The sequence below is a fragment of the Buteo buteo genome, chromosome 6, assembly GCF_964188355.1.
Source record: "Buteo buteo chromosome 6, bButBut1.hap1.1, whole genome shotgun sequence".
In the NCBI taxonomy this organism is placed as follows: Eukaryota; Metazoa; Chordata; class Aves; order Accipitriformes; family Accipitridae; genus Buteo; species Buteo buteo.
In genome coordinates, this window is record NC_134176.1 from 44,493,943 (window position 1) to 44,510,455 (window position 16,513).

General features: G+C 42.9%; 1 protein-coding gene across 5 annotated transcripts in view; it reads left to right on the forward strand.

Annotated features, from left to right (window-relative positions):
- NR1H3 (nuclear receptor subfamily 1 group H member 3) overlaps positions 1-16,101 on the forward strand; it is a 30,058-nt gene extending 13,957 nt beyond the window's left edge. For 4 of the 5 annotated variants that reach the window (XM_075030840.1, XM_075030843.1, XM_075030841.1 and 1 more), the window contains exons 2-9: positions 3,733-3,980; positions 6,802-7,068; positions 9,996-10,204; positions 10,452-10,631; positions 11,037-11,136; positions 12,720-12,833; positions 13,675-13,769; positions 14,162-16,101. In XM_075030840.1, the coding sequence (XP_074886941.1) occupies positions 3,863-3,980; positions 6,802-7,068; positions 9,996-10,204; positions 10,452-10,631; positions 11,037-11,136; positions 12,720-12,833; positions 13,675-13,769; positions 14,162-14,308 (1,230 nt within the window). In that variant the 5' untranslated portion in view covers positions 3,733-3,862 and the 3' untranslated portion in view covers positions 14,309-16,101. The remainder of the gene's footprint in view (positions 1-3,732; positions 3,981-6,801; positions 7,069-9,995; positions 10,205-10,451; positions 10,632-11,036; positions 11,137-12,719; positions 12,834-13,674; positions 13,770-14,161) is intronic. The other variant, XM_075030844.1, reaches the window with a different exon arrangement.
- The last annotated feature ends 412 nt before the right edge of the window (positions 16,102-16,513 follow it).

Below are 16,513 nucleotides of genomic sequence, written 5' to 3' on the forward strand. Positions count from 1 at the left end.
GCATGCTTGTGATTCACTACAGAACTGAAATGTAACCATATATTTTCCCTTGGCAGAAGGCTGTAGGATTTTGTAATTTACAGGACCAGGACTCTGACCAGTAAATCCTGTTTTGAAAGATCCCAGAGACTTGTGTGAACTTCCTAAAAAGCTACTGTTTCCTCTGAACATCCAGTATTTGGACGTAAAGGGCTCATTGTGCTATTCTTCTGATTATTTCTGCACTCCACAGTACAGTTTCTTCAGAGGTGTGCTTGCATCTGGTCTGGTTCTTGATCCTTAAACTTCTCAAAGAAAACAAGGAATATCAGGGGAAGACAGACCTGTTCAGCAGAAGTGTCACAGTAACTGCATCTGGCTCATTTGTTTTCTTTATGTGCTGTGCTGCCCGATGCTATCTCCTTTGTTGTCCCCAATGAATGTGGGACAGAAACTAGGCATATTCTGTAGCTTTGTGTCTGTTGATGACAGGTCAGATCAAAGACTTCCAGAAGAGTACATAAGTGCTTCAGCTGGGCTTGGAAGAGGACTCAGCTGAGGGAATGGGACAAGATGAGACTGTTGCTGGTGGAAGTAATTAATGTTTTTGGCACTTAGCGTGAGGTGCAAGAGGCAGGGCTGCCACCTCTAGTCTCTGTTAACAGTACTTTCTGTTGCAAGAGCACTGACCTTGGGACCATTGGTATCTGAGTTGTTCTGTTGTCTCAGAAAAGAAAGGGAAAGGGAAGAAATGGAGTAGGGCGAAGCTGGTAGCAACACATTTCAGAAGTGTTTAGTGTCTTATTTGAGACATGGGTGGCAAGAGCTGGCAGAAAATTGTTTCCCTTAGCCTTTCATCTATACGTGCTTCCTCGCTGGAGTATGTCTGCTCATCAGGTTCCTCTGTTCTAGACGCTGCGTTAGAGAGAAGTGATTGCTTCATCTTTTGTCACTTGGCCAGTCCTGGTTTCTAAAACTGACAGAGTTGAGACAGACAGTGGGAGGCAGCACAACAGATTATGTCAAGAAGACAGTGTTCCCTTCTGCAGTTACAGCTTGCATCACCCTTCAACGTTTTTAGCTGAAGTGGTGGTGCAAATCAGAAGATGTGAATCTCTAATAACGTGATTATTAGTACAAAACTTGACAAGATTTTTAGTCATTTGAAAACAATCCTTATGTATTTCTGTGAAAACTAACTCCCTGGCCTAGTCATACAGCCTCTCACTTGTGTGTCTGTGGGAGGAATGCTAGTTTAGGTTTCTTTACCTAGCACCAGAGTGCTGCTGTTTGTAGTTAGGTCAGTTTTCCACAGCCTGCAACTGTTACTACATCTACAAAACTAAAAAATACTGTGTCTGAGGAGCAGAGAAGACAAGAGGCCTCTCTTATCTGGCCCTTTCTGTTTTGGGAAGGCTGGAGGCTGGTGCACGAAGTAGGATCCTGTGGGTTGGTTTTACAGCATGAAGATAGTGGCTCATAGGCCTTACCCCTCGCCGTGTCCTGGGTGTGCACGTGGATTTATACTTCCTGCTGGTAACTGTAGACTTCTCAGACATTGCCAGGAAGTCTGCAGTCTCTTTAGAAACTCTGCTTTGGGCTCCAGATGTCCTGCTGACAGCAAGTTTCGCTCTTGCAATGTTGTGTCATGGTTGTGTGCATGACACAGTTTTGAAATCCCATCAGGCTGTACCCTCCTCTTTTGCCTTCCGGAATACATCGCAGTTGTGGCTGGGATGCAGCAAGACTGGCTGGATCACTGAACTGAAGGCAGTGGGGCCTGAGCACTGTCACTCCGTTTCTCAGCTGGGGGATCAAACTCTTCCTTTGAAAAATCACTGCGGTACTGCTGCTGGTGATTCATTCTGCACAATAATTAATGTTTGAGTGAGTCTTTTGCGTGGTTTAAAGGAATGTGGAGATGCACTGAGGCAGTACACTTAGCTTTCTTGTTTCATGCCCAGACATGTTCAGACACAACTGATATCAACATCAGTGAGGAGCTTACATAGGACTAGGAATACAAGTTGGGTTTGGGTTTGTTTTGGTGAAGTTCCTATCTCCATCTGATGCTCTGTGCCTCTCCACAAGGTTTTCAGTTGATGCAGGATTTACTGTGGAGACTTCTTAAAAAAAAAAAAAAAAGTTGATTGTGATAGCCACGTTTTTTCTTTGAGGACTGTGAGTCTCTTTGAATTGGTTGCAAATCACATCAGTTACGTTGTAGTCTCCCACGACAGGACTTCTTCCCTTCTGTGGTTTTGAGTTTCATATTTGCTGCCACTGCTTTTATCCTAGATAATCTGATTCTCCAGCAATTCAGTGGCTGCGTGCACCAAGGAGGAGGGATTTCTGAATTCCTTACACGGTCTGAGGCTGTATTTACAAAGGTCAATTAATATGCCCTGTGGTTTTTAACACCTGCATCTATTATCTGCCACAGTGTAATTGGAGATGACAGGAGCTCAGCAGGCTTGACATTATGACTGCTTTTATACCTGATGACTGTTTCAGAACACTGGGAGGGGGGTGGTATTGCTTTCATCTTTGCCTTTGGCATTCTAAGAAAAGTTGCATGGTCTGGTCCAAATATCCGGGAGGGAAGAAGGGACTTGGGACTGTGGTCCTCTGCCTCTTCCCAGTCAGCACCACAGTGTGTGAGGCATGCCCCTGCTTACCTGATGCTTTTGTATCTGGGCTGCTGCTTCCCGTCACCTCCTGTCTTTCAGAGAGTGGCAGGCAGGCTTCCAGTCCTGAACTCAGTCACTCAAGTTAAACTGGTACAGGCCTTTAACGTAGTTGCTTTTTTAAATCAGTTAATCCCTTTAGCTTGCATTGGTAAATCACTGAGTTAAGATCAACTGATCAAATGCATGTTGAATCAGATTAGGGGTGTTTACATTAGCAGTTTGCATCAGTTTCACTAAGTCTGTGCAGTCAAACCAGTAAGGCCTTATTCTGTGCAGGTGAGGCTTTTTGGAAAAAAGTGATTGGATTTGCTTTCCAGGTTCAGGTTCTGTAGTGGAGTTAGTGCTGTATAATAAAGTTGCTTTTCAGTATGGTTTCCAGGTTCCAGAAAAGGGTATCCTCAGAATGTTGGTAGTGAATCTGTTTCCTGAGGGTGGTGTAATGGTCATTTCCTGTAGGTATGATGCTGGCTTTCAATTTCTTGCTGTAGGTGAGGGGAGGATTTGTCATCCTCATCTTTGATACATCACTGATCTTTGGCACAGCCTTTGGCTACTGATATTAATAGGGAAATTCGGTGTTTTGTAGTCTTTACTAAATAATTGTATCAAAATTGTCTTTTGCAATTTTCTATGTGCTTTGCAGTACATGCCACAAAATCCAGGGCAGCTGACAGCAATGAGCTATTTGTTACTGGAAGCTTTAACAAAGGCCACCAGTTGTAAAGTCTGGAATTTCCCTCTTGCACACTTGGAGAGGTCAGGACTGAAGTCCCCTGGTGGTGTTAGCAGTAATGAAGTCTTGTCCTGCTTTTGATAAATATTTTGGCAATGAAAAGACAGTTTTGTGCCTGGGCGTGCTAAGCTTATACCTTTTACCACAGTTTGTTAAAATATTGTGTTTCAAGAGCATAAACATTGATAAAACAAAGTTAATTGTCCCTTTGAATAAATAAGGAAACAAAATCTTGAAGCTTGCTTGTGATGCAGCTTGTAATAGATTTTGGGACTTAATAGCCTCAGTAGTTGAACTCTTACCTCTTTTGCATCTGTGTTTTTTCCACAGGTACTTCCTTTCTGACTTTTAGTAGCAGAGAGAAACTGAAGACGTTGAAGACAGACATCTGCGGCCCCTTGCTTGGCAGTAATAATGCTGCAACGATGAGATTATAGTGAGCCCTTCCTGTGTGGCCTCCATGGGTCCCACTCAACTCAGCACACAGGATCATGGGAAGAGGGTGGCAAGTGTATTTGAGATGGAGGAGGAAGGGCTTTCACTCTTCCCTGGCTCAGAGAACCCTCCTGAGCATGCAGGTATGGAAAAATTTTACTAAATCCATGCAAGCTAAAGGCTATCCATTCTTTCAGCTGCAAGCAGAATTGATACTTTGCAAAATTTTAGGGTTAGTTCTGCTGTGCTTGAGGCGCTCAGAGAGAATGTCTAACAATAGAATCAGTTATTGATAGTTGAAGATGACTGGGTTTATCCAGGTGATAAATGTGTTGAATATTTTGCTTATTTGACCTTCTAGAGGCTAGGTCTGTGGTGGTAAAATGAATTTCTTTTTGTTAGCTTTATCAAAAACTGCTGAATGATAAAGCTATACTTCAGGTGACAATCCAACAAGGGTTAGTGATGTAAAGAAATAATAGGTTCTTGCAGATTCATATAATGGAAAGACAGTCAGAAGTTTCCTCTACACGTTTCTGAGGTTAACTGAGATTAAAAGAGTATCAGGAAATAGAATTGAGATTTTGCAGTTATAATTGCTATGGACACACACAATCCTACACTTTCAAACTGTAAGAAGACATAGTATAACATCTCTGGACAGGTAACAGGAAAAAAAGGAAAGCACAAGTGAGGTGTTTAGCATAGTATCAGAAACTTAATGAAAATATGACAAATAAATGTAGCTGTTGAACAGTAAGGCAATGGGCAATCCCAGATATAAAAAGAAGAGGCGATCTGAGCATTGAACGAGGACTCATCAAGAGAGTAGAAGCAAAGAGAGTAGTTGAAAGGTGAAGAGATATTACGCAATAAAAGTCCTTAAAACAGATTTGAGGGCAGGAAAAGAAAACAATTGATAAATGCCTTACAAAAATGCAAGAAAAAAAGCCACAAAATGTGGAAAAAAGTTATTAAATAGGGGATCTACCAAAGAAGGAGGGCCCTAATGAGAGCTAAAGGTACAGAGATGGCAATCACGCTTGATAAATCTGAAATTATTTCTGTGTTATCTTTGGCTACAGAAAATGACAATAAGCTATATAACTAAAATGGTTCATGTTCAACAATGGAAAATTAATTTGCATAGATCAAAGTGTAAGCCTATCTGTCTCAATTAAATGGTAATAGGAATGGTAATCAGTCGTTTATGTAATGTTTTAAAGACAGGTAAGAAATCCACAGGACAGACAAATCCATCTTGTGGAAGTCATTGGATTACTCTGCTGTCCCTCAGAAACATATGAACATCATTTGAGGCTTCTGCAAATTTGTTATAACAGTTAATATATATGCAATGGCAGACGAAGTAATTTGAAATGACTAGGCATTGTGTAATTTCCTCTTGGTAATAGATTGTGTGAAGAGAAATATAGTAGAACAGGAGAGGGGAATATCAGAGACTTAACCTTTCTGATGACATTTTCCTGCTGTCGAATCTGCAAGGAGAAGTGCAGGCCAAAATGAGTGACCTCCAGACCTTGGGATTGAAAATCAACACCAAGATACTTAAGACTGTGAAAACCAATATGTAGTGAAGAACACTAATAATAATTTCTGAGACCGACCTAAAACTGTTTACCATTTCAGGAACTCGAGCAGAACAGTAAGCGTAACTGAGAGTAAAGATAGAGGTATTAGAACTGTATGTATGAAAATGAGACCTACCATTGTAACCCTGATGCTGATCAGAAAATGCAGAAGCCTTGCTCTGCAAACTAATCCCTATGAATTAACTCCAGTGTAACTGCTTTCCAGGCATACCTAAACATAATCTGGAGATTTATCAAGACATGGTGTTTGTAATTTTTGTGAACAGCTGCCATCGAAGAATCTATAATTTCTGACATACAGAAAAATACTTGCACTATGAGCTGTGCAGAAGGACATGTCAGATGTCAACATGGCTAGAATTAAGTGGAATGAAAAGAGAGATGGCTAATAGGGAGGGGATACACAAATAACATCGGCAAGCATTGGCTGGAAGGCTTAAGGTGAGATGCGCTGGAGTAGACCAAAGATGTTTTCGGAATGCACACCTAGTGACAAGACGTAGGAAGAACTGGGAGCTGCTGCACAAGACCATGTGAAATCTGAGGCAGTAGTGAAGGCCCTGTGATTCAGGTGGAATAACAAGGTTTAGTAAATGAACTAACTGTCATTATGAGAGTGCTTCAGTTTTGGGAGTGGGGAGCACTCTTGAAGAAGAAATGATGTGGGTTCCAAAGGTTCACAGAGCTTGTGCAGTGTGCTGCTTGCCTGCTCATTGCCCCTGACTCCATGAAGTTGCTGTCTTCTGTCTTGACAGTTTCCCCAAGTATTCCAGTTACAGGCATTGCCTCCTCAGTCTGCTTTTTGTAGGGTCATGGTTTCAGCACTGGTTTTCTGTCACTATTTGACTGCTGAACCATTTTTCCTTATCCTTGTGCATGAGCATGGCAGAAAACAGAAGTAAGAGAACTGGAGGTGAATTCTGAAGAAAATTACTTTCTGCACAGTCTTGGATTTCAGCTCAACTTTTCTGCAGCTTTCTCACATTGTTAGCTGTCATTCCTGCTGATGCAAAGTGCAGAAAACACCTGGCCTGAGCGCGTTTTAGCTCTTTCATCCTATTTTGGAGGGGAACAAGCATGAAGCTATATCTGCTTATATAGTTGAGGTGAAACTGTTTGGATTATGTCAATAGTTGGTTTGTTGCAGAAGATACGCTTGACCAGAAGGGGAGCCTGTGGAATGGGAGACTTGATCTTTTAATTCGTGTGTTTGGGAGATAGTGGGTTTGAGTGAGGACATCGGTTATTGTAAGGAATGGGGCAATCAGCTGCAAACACCATGCTTCCCTCATGTGTGTGGCCTTTTTTTTCCCCCCCCTCCCCTTTTCCTCGGTACTGTTCGTTTCGGTAGAAAATCCCCCCCTGAAGCGGAAGAAGGGCCCAGCCCCTAAGATGCTGGGAAATGAAGTGTGCAGCGTCTGTGGGGACAAGGCCTCTGGCTTCCACTACAACGTGCTGAGCTGTGAAGGCTGCAAGGGCTTCTTCCGTCGCAGCGTCATCAAGGGTGCACAGTACGTCTGCAAGAATGGCGGCAAGTGTGAGATGGACATGTACATGCGTCGCAAGTGTCAGGAGTGCCGGCTGCGCAAGTGCCAGGAGGCAGGCATGCGGGAGCAGTGTGAGTGCAGGAAATGGTGCTGGCGGGAACACTGTGGTTTTGGGACAGGAGGTGTGTGGGGGTGGGCTGCGGGCCGATGCATGTAAAGAAGGGTGCAGTGTGAGTGTTTGGGGGTCACACGTGAGCCATGCAGGCTGCATGCTGGAATGTGTGTGGGAAGTCACTGAGAGCTTAGCAGGTATCATGTGGAGAGGTGAGGCTGTTAGTGGAACAACACTGGTGTGCTGAGCGCCAGCCCTGCTGTATTCCTTGTAAGAACTCGTGGAATATGACATCAGAGGAAAGACTCGCAACTAAGATTTATGCATTCTTCAGTATGCTGTCAACTGTATCGGTAAACTCAGGTTTCTGTCTGTCTTGTGATCAGGACTGCAAGGTTGGTCACCGTGCTCCTTGAACAACAGGCACTTTCCTTTGCCTTGTACTGTGAGCTTGTGACAGAGGTCAAGGGCAGCACCACAGTACTGCAGCTGTGTTTGTACAGACCCGATCTCGTTGCTCCCTTTAGTGAGCTCTGCTATTTTTCTCACGCGAGCCATAAGACTGCTGTTTCTGAATATTCAACAATGTTCCTGCTCACGTATCAGGAACAGCCCTCCTCGGCCAAGGCATCCGGGTTTCATCCCTTTGCTGGCCAAGACTGACTGAACGGATGCTCATTTAATGTTAAATCTGTTTGAAGTCTACTTTTCTGATATCCAGCACCCAGAACAGTGAGAAACAGAGGGTATTTCAGACACATAAAAATACTTCTGCAAAAAGTAAGTAGCACTGAGCTGCACCAAGGAAACTCGCTGTTCAGTTTTTTCAACATGAAACACGGTACATCTAACATGTAGTCAGTATCTTTGTCACGCTGGTTTGTATCAGTATTATGTGTGCTGTCTTTGCCCCATTTCCCCCTGCTCCTGAGAGCTGCACAACAGATGTATTTGAAAAGCTACGTAGCAAGGCTACCTGTCCACCTTGCTAATCTTATGTTGCAGGTAGATACTAGAGAGCCTCAATGTGCTTCTGTGTTTACTCATTGTCTTATGTTGAAGACAGCTCAGGAAAACTAGGACAAAAGGAATCTTTGGGTTGTTATTAACAAGTGCTTGGCATTTGTTGTCAACACTGTAATCCCCACTGTAAATTCACCCTGTTAATGTTGACAGAAACTAAGGGCTTTTTCCTCCAGCTGTTTAACTTAGAAGGCCATTCCAGAACTTCCCTTTACTAATTGTTGGAAACATTCTTCTAATTCCCAGACTGAAGTTACTCATGGCCAGTTTATTGTTCTTAAGCCAGTGTGAACCATGAGGTTAAATAGTTCCTTCATGGCAAACCAAGTGACTTAGATTGCTTTGAATTTAGCATGGTGTAGAAGATTTCACATAGGCAGTTTTCAAGATTCAGTAATATCTGGTAACTTGTGACTTGGCTGTAAATTCTTTGTGCATCTGAGTCCCAAGATGAGGGACTGAAATAGCTTGGATCAATTACTTCCCTTCTTAAACTAACACTGTGACTAGCATTCTCTAATCTTACAGATCCCCCTTAATTTGGTAATTGTATTGAACATCTTTGCTGTTAGAATTGTAATTTTTGTGAGTGTACCTGTGCATGCATCCTCCCTGTTGGAAGTCAGGGATAAAGGTTACTCTCAGCTTGAATGTGCTGTGTTCTTCCTCTTTCCCTCCAATCCTGTGAACTGTCCATTTCAGAATGTGCTCTCACAGTAGTTCTCCATTTCTTGTCTTCATGTTTAACATGATTATTTTGAGAAGTGCAAGTATATACTTGTTCAGTTTTGGGGCCTGTCTTCCTGTGTAGCAGCTATGTTTCCTTGTTACCTGAGCATAAAAAGTAGCCAAAAAATCTTTTAGGACTTTAAAAATCTTGTTTGCAAAGTCAAGCTTTATGGTTTTTATTTTTGTTCCCAAAGATATGTTTTGGGTTTTTTTTTTCCCCCAGTCGTTCCTTTTTCTGCTTTTTGTTTGTTCATCACTAACTCGCAGGATGATTCTCTTGAAGATAATCCTTGAATCCAGGCATGTCTGGTAGTTTCCTTTTTTGGGATGCAGCTTGCAGATAGTTTTTGCAGCTTTGACTTAAAGAAACATCAAACCTCCTCTACGTTCAGATCAGTGAATTCTTCAGTTAGCTTAGTTACAGGCTGTTAACAGTTTTTTGTATTTAAATTAGCTAATGAGCAGTAGGTCCAATAAGATTTTTCACAACACATGCCTCTGAGTTGTTTTATTGCTTAAAATGTTACATCTAAATGGCATATTCTTTGACTTCATGACTGAAGAAGATTTCTAACCCTACTCCTGAAGGACTTGCGGTCCTCAGTATGTTTTATGCAAAGCTATTCTTTCATTATTCATCTTGCAGTATGTTACTATTCTACAGTCTGCTGCAGATGGGCTGTGTAGAGAGCTTTCCTTTCACTCTTGAACTTCATCCAGTACTGACTCTGGCCTCTCAAGAGGAAGATGAAATGACACAAGCTGTTAATTTAGCAATATTGGAAAAAGACACAACAGCAGGATAACATAAAATGTGTTGGACACCCATGGCATGTGAAGAGAGCACCTGCTGGAATCTGTTATAACATGACATTTTGGGAAATTGCTCAGTGGGGAAAGTTGCTGTTGTCTTTGAGATCTGCAGGGCATCATGAAGGGAGCTTCTGTCCTTTGTGAACACTTAGCATGACAGTATGATTAAGAGAAAGGCAATGGAACAACTTAAAGTGGGGAAAAGAGGGAGAAACAAATAAAAAGTATCACTGTCTGCTGTCTGTGTTGTGTATGCTCTGATATACCAGATACAGGTAGCTGTGATCTCTGCCTCTCCATCCACAGCATGTTACCCTGTGTTTAGTGTGGTTTCCAGTGTGCTCCTATGTCATGATTGATCTCTGGCTATTCCTGCTTTAGATGTTCTGTCTGAAGAACAGATCCGACTGAAGAAACTGAAGAAGCAGGAAGACGATCAGGCTCGGACAGTCGTGGTGCATCCGAACCCTCCGAATCCTCCAAGCCCTTCCCACAAACTGACACCTGAACAGTTGAGCATGATAAAAAAGCTTGTGGCTGCTCAACAGCAGTGCAACCAGCGCTCATTCACAGACAGGCTCAAAGTGACGGTAAAAACTCTACCAGCGTACACAAAATGAGAAAAAACGAAGTTTGGGGAGTCGGGGTTGTGGGTAAATTATTTGGGAGAACAGAGATATTTTAGGCATTGCATCTGTGGGCTAAAGTTCTGTAAAGAATAGCAAAGGATGATATTCCAATGTGTCTTATTTTCTTTCTCTGTTCACTTCATCTTCTCATCTTTCTGCCCCGACTCCATCTTTCACATATATATGCTGTCTTTTTCCGTTCCCACAGCCGTGGCCCCAAGTTCCTGACCCTAATAACCGTGAAGCAAGGCAGCAGCGTTTTGCTCACTTTACAGAACTTGCAATTATCTCTGTGCAAGAGATTGTGGACTTTGCCAAGCAACTACCTGGCTTCCTGGAGCTCACCAGGGAAGATCAGATCGCTTTATTGAAGACATCTACCATAGAGGTGAGAATTTGGCTCCACCACAATACATAGTAGCAGAGATGAAAGAATTTGGAGTACCCACCTGGAGAACTGGTTCCATCCCTTTTTTTGGGGGATGGAAGGCTGAAGGACCTCAGCTATGGGACCATTACCGCAGTGCTAGGCTATACTGGCAAAGGGCCATGGAGGAGAATGAGGCAAGAGCCTTGGAGTGGTAAGCAGGTATTTCACCCTTTCCAGAAGCAGATACCATAAAGGATGCAACAGAATTTACCTTGAAATTTTTAATCACTCTGCGAGAAACTGCTTTGAGGGTTTTTGTTTGTTTTTTGTTTTTTTTCAGAGATGCTCTAACACTCAGCAAATTATTGATGTTGTAACATTCTTTCCTGTTTTCAAATCAAATATATCTGTTTCTGTTTTCAGGTGATGTTGTTGGAGACATCTCGGCGCTACAATCCAGAGATTGAGAGCATCACCTTTCTTAAGGACCTGAGCTATAATCGGGATGACTTCGCCAAAGCAGGTGGTGCATTAGACAGGTGTTTCTTCCTTCCCTGTCTTGTGTTCTTTCATTTTTTCAATTTTAATGTGGGCTGCTGGAAATAGTATGTGGGGCCTTAAACGTGAAGTCAGGTGAGAGGTTTCGAACATGACCAGACCAATAGCCCTATAAACCTTTTTTGCTTTTAACATGTGATGCTAGCTCAGTTAATGTCTTTTTTTAGGTGTGAACTTGCTTTGGAAAATTTGGACTCTTACAGCATGAGAATCTTGCTGTAAGAGTGCACTTAGGGCAAGCAGCTGGTGTGAACTTCCTTGCTGGTAGAGGTCTGACGTGGACTTGTGGTCTTAGAGGCGTATCAGATCACAAAAAATCAAACCCTAGTCTTCTCTCCTTTGCAAGTATATCACTTGCTAATCTGGATGTGTGCTTTGAGTGATGACATTAGTGCGATTACATTTCAGTTGATGTGAAGTCTATACTGTGCACTGAAGATCCCTGCAGCGTGCTTTAGACATTTCATCAGCTCAATATGTGATGATGGTGTGTGGTGATGTGATTTCTGAAGTCTATTTTTCCAGGAGGAATTTCAGATGAAGTAACAGGAAGTGTGTATGTTTAGCATTTCTGAAAATGAAACTTTGGCTGTCCTTTGTGTGATTTTTTTTTTTGTTTGTTTGTTTGGTTTTGTTTAATTATTTGGATAGCTATTTAACCATTTATACTTGAGATGGCTTTTATGCCAACTTTCCTCTCTGATGCTCTTCCTGGTAGCCTTTTCTTCAAATTATTAGGAAGGCAAAAACCAGGCAGCCAGAAAGATTCCTTCCATCTCATTCATCCTTCTCTGATGCAGTTGTACTGCAGGAAATTAGAAACTTGGGTGCTATTTTGGGGGAAAAGCCTAAAGTTTTCAGCATGATCGTATAGCACATAGCACAAAGAGACTTGATTTGACAGTGGCCTCTATATGTTATGACAATAAATATCAATGCATTTCTGGCTGACTGCATTTATCAAAGGTGATTAGAAGCCTAAGTCAGGCTCTGCCTCAGCTGTCCCAGCTTTTTGAGCTGAAGGAAATGGCATATTTCAGACTTCTTGGAACTATGTATTTTCAGCTCAGATGAACTTCAGATCAATTTGGAGCATGGGATTAAAGCTTTCTTCGAAGGGAAGAGGCCTGCTGGGTTTGAAGGAGGTGGTGGTGTGAGAGTGGAAAGTGTAATGTTGTACTTGTGGGCTTCTGACTTTTTGACAGACTTACCTGATAGTGGATGTTGTGTTCCTTTAGCTGTTTCCTAGTAATGTGCTGTGGGGCATTTAAGGCTCTAAGAAAACCCAGAAATAGCATCATTTTACAGTTAGAGCCTGACTGCTCAGCCACTGTTGTTGGTGCTTACCAGTAGTGGTGGGACGTAAAGGGAGGTTTCAGCCGTACTTGGAACATAATGTAAGGGGTTTTCCCTGCCTGCCTGTCCTCCCCACTCCCTGGAGTACTGCAGTGGGTTTCTGGCAGCTTATTCTGTGAGAGGGAGGGAGAGAGAGAGAGATATGGGAGATAATTGTCGTTGCCTCACCTTGTTCTCTGCTGTTTGTTGCAGGTCTGCAGTTTGAGTTCATTAACCCCATCTTTGAGTTCTCAAAGGGAATGAATGAGCTACAGCTCAATGATGCTGAATATGCACTTTTAATCGCCATCAACATTTTCTCTGCAGGTAAAAAGCCAGGGAGATCTGAAGAGCTGCAGCAGTGAGTCAGAGGGCAAAGAAAGTAGAATTAAGGAAGGTCACAAGCTGAAGAGGAGTAATAGAGGGAGTTATATGGTCTAGTGGTAAAAGGACTGTATTACTGCTTCTGCTTAGGGTATTTATTATATTCTGAATTTTCTAGTGCCACCTCCAGAGAAAATCAGATTCCCCACTGCTGGAAAAATGTATAGGAAAATCAGCCAATATTTATCTTCCTCATTTAGAAATTGCTATTTTACTGTCCCCTCGATGTACTTGGCACGTCTCTGGTGTGATGGAGGTCATGCGGCATGAGTGACATCTTGTGGTCAAGTAAAGATACTCTGGGTGTGAGACCAGTATGGCTCTGGGCCAGGTCAGGGCTTTGCAAAGAAGCTACATCTACTCTTCACTTCGTTTTGTCCTTCTGACCTGAAAAATGAATTTTTTTTTTCCTTTGTATCTGTTTTCTAACTGGCTCAGCTGCTGGAGAGACTTTCCCATTCCCTTCTGAATGGGCAGCTTCCCATCTCTACTGGGACAGGAATGTGAGATGAAACGCATATAGTGCTGTTTGGTCTCTCTAACATTCCATCCCTAGAGGAGTCAGATCGGACTCCCTGTGTGCAGTAGACATCACTGGGAAAGAACGGATACAGAAAACTGACATAGCTGTTGCAGTCATGAATGACTCTCCCAGCTGTGTTGGGTGAATGCTAGATGAGGTTTTGGGGAGAGACCGTACTGAGGGACTGGGGTTAGGCAGGTATGTCAAGTCCAGTGAAGCTGCTTGTGGCAATCTGCTTACTTCTAACCTGCTTTTTGGCAGACCGACCGAATGTGCAGGACCAGTCCCTGGTAGAGAGGCTGCAGCACACCTATGTGGAAGCCCTTCATTCTTACATTTGCATCAACAGACCAAATGTAAGTGCCTGACCAGAACATCTCCAACAATGATGCAAACTGATTTTGTGTTTATGCAGGCGCATTTCCTGCAGTACTGTCTGTAACAGGTCTCTTGCTGCCTGTACTGTCATGGTCTTCCCTTCTGTGGCTGTTTGGTAGCAGCTGTAAATGCAGGATTTGTGAACTGTTGCAGCCTGCTGTCTTGTATCGTGTTACATAGTTTAGCCAGCAGGGAAAGTCTGGAGTTTTGGGACACGGTATAGTATTTGTATTCCTCCACACTGCCGCCTCCTGGAGAATGCCGGGTTTAGAGGAAGTCAGGGTACATTGCATCATCTGGTGTGGTAATTTTTTTGAACAAAGTTTTAGTGTGAATTTACTAACAGCTGTCTATTTGTCTGACTTTGCAGGACCGCCTGATGTTTCCACGGATGTTAATGAAGCTGGTCAGTCTTCGGACACTAAGTAGTGTCCACTCTGAACAGGTGTTTGCCCTTCGGCTGCAGGACAAGAAACTCCCTCCCCTGCTCTCAGAAATCTGGGATGTGCATGAGTGACCACATGCTCCCAGGGCACTGATATGCCGACATAATGCCATCTCCCAGCCTTTGCTAACGAGAAGCCAGCCTCCCCTCTCCAAAGCACTGAACTCTGGGCTAGGCAGTGCAGGCAGTGATGAGCCTGGGGTTCAAAGTTGTCATGAGACTATGCAGGAGGCAGCTGGGGTACATCAGATGAGGGGGTTGGTTTTGATGTAGTGCCCATACCCCAAAGGAATAACATGAAACATCTGAAAATGGTAGAAATGAAGACCTTCCTCCCCCACACCCCCCCCCTTTCTTCAGTGTCTTTCTCTTCTCTAAGCATGTCCTGAGGGCTTGCCCATTGATCCTCTCCTCTCTTGTTGATTATGAAAATGAATTTGCAGGAACTTGCCAAACCCTCTCTATTTGAGAGTAACCCAGCTCAAAAGGCTTCTGCAGGGTCCCCAGTGTACCTGGATCTGAGGAGCTCAGGGAAGTCAATGTGGATGTTCTAGGGGTTTCACTGGGTTTCCTATAAATAAAATCTCTTGTGTGTGCTGCCCTATACAACGATTCCAAGAGAAGTAGCTGTTATTTCTTAATTATGAGACTTCATCTCTAGAGCTGCCCTTTCATTCTGGTCCTCCTTTAGAAAAAGGATTCCTCTAATGTGTAGTGCCCTTTGTCTAACAGGATGGCCCTCTGTGTAGGGAACATCTGTACATCAGAAAGATGTCAGGCATAAAGTAGTGGATTTTTTTAATGTAATACATTGCAGTTTTATCTCATGGTGGTTCTCAAGCCAGTTCACTTTACCTTTGATTTGCTAACAGCTGGAAAACTTTAGCTCAAAACAAATCAGGGCATAGATTTTATCTTTAGGGGTGGAATAGAAGAAAGATAAGTGGGAAGGACTGGTACCTAGGCAAGGTAGGTGTGGTGGAAGGATCTCAAAAACTTCCAAGAATTTGGAGCATGTGGTATGTGTTCCAAGGTGGGTGTGAAGATGTATCGGCCAAGGAGAGAGGACACACTGCATTTAGTGAAATATGTGGGCATTGCGTAAGCTATGGGCTGCACAACTCTCAGATCATGGGCTGCAGGAATATTGGGTGTAACCAGATCCACTTGCGTCTTCTTCCTTTTGCCAAAGTCTTTCCAAGGTACTTGCTCAAGGTTTTAGTGATGGTCATGGGATATGGAGGTCCCTCCTGTATGAGGAGTGCCAACTGCTTTAGAAGGACACTTGGGTCTTGTATCCTTTCTTCACTTTGGGCACTGTGAGATCCACACTGGATTTATGCCCCAAGTTCTTAGGTGTCCACATCCATCAGTATTCTAGGATTTACAGCAATACTTTGTCTGACAGAAGAGAAGTATACTGTTGTAAAACATGTTCTTCATTTTCAAAGAAACAACATCTTATGGCTGATCTCAGAGATGTAACCTTAAGTAACCTGGTAGCTTGGTCTCATGAGTCTTCTCTGTCATAGGGGTCTATGTTTGCTTGCCCGGTGAGCATCCCAAGAGCCTAGGTTCACATGGCTCGTTTTTTTGTTTGTTTGTTGGTTTTTGTTTTTTTTGGCTGTGTATCTGAGCGCTATGCCCGTGGTGAGGGTATTGTGTCCATTTTGCACTTGAGGTTGGTCCCCTGCCACTGGCCTTCACTCTGCACCTTTGTAAAGCACTTGTAACAATCTGTAAAATAATCTGTTGTTTTTTATAACTCATTGCAATTGCAAAAATTCTTGTTTAAATCTGTATTTTTAACTAATCTGTTTGAGAAATGTTAATGTTTATATAAAAGAATAAAGCCTAATACAGGATTTTGACATTCTCTGATGTGCTGTCATTAGACTGGAGGAGGGTGGAGTAAGTTCTTGTTATATCAAGCTCAAAGCTGATATGAAAGTGAGTATATAGGTTGGGGAGAAGCAAGAAGTGGTGAAAAAGAAATAGTGCAACCCCAGGCAGTTCCTTTGGGCCTCTCCTATGAGATTTTAGCTTGCTACGCACCTTGCTGTGTGCCAGAGCTGGCAAATAGGTGAAGTGGATTAAAGGCATGTCATGAAGACCATGAATTATCCATACATATGTCACCTTGATTTGTACAGCTACGTTCAGAATTTAAGCCTTTTATTCCATGTGCTCTACTCCATTTTCTGCATATCGTGGTTCACCAAAATTGAAATAGGAGTCCAGTGTGCCCCTGGCTGCTGAGTGGATTTCAGCAGGATC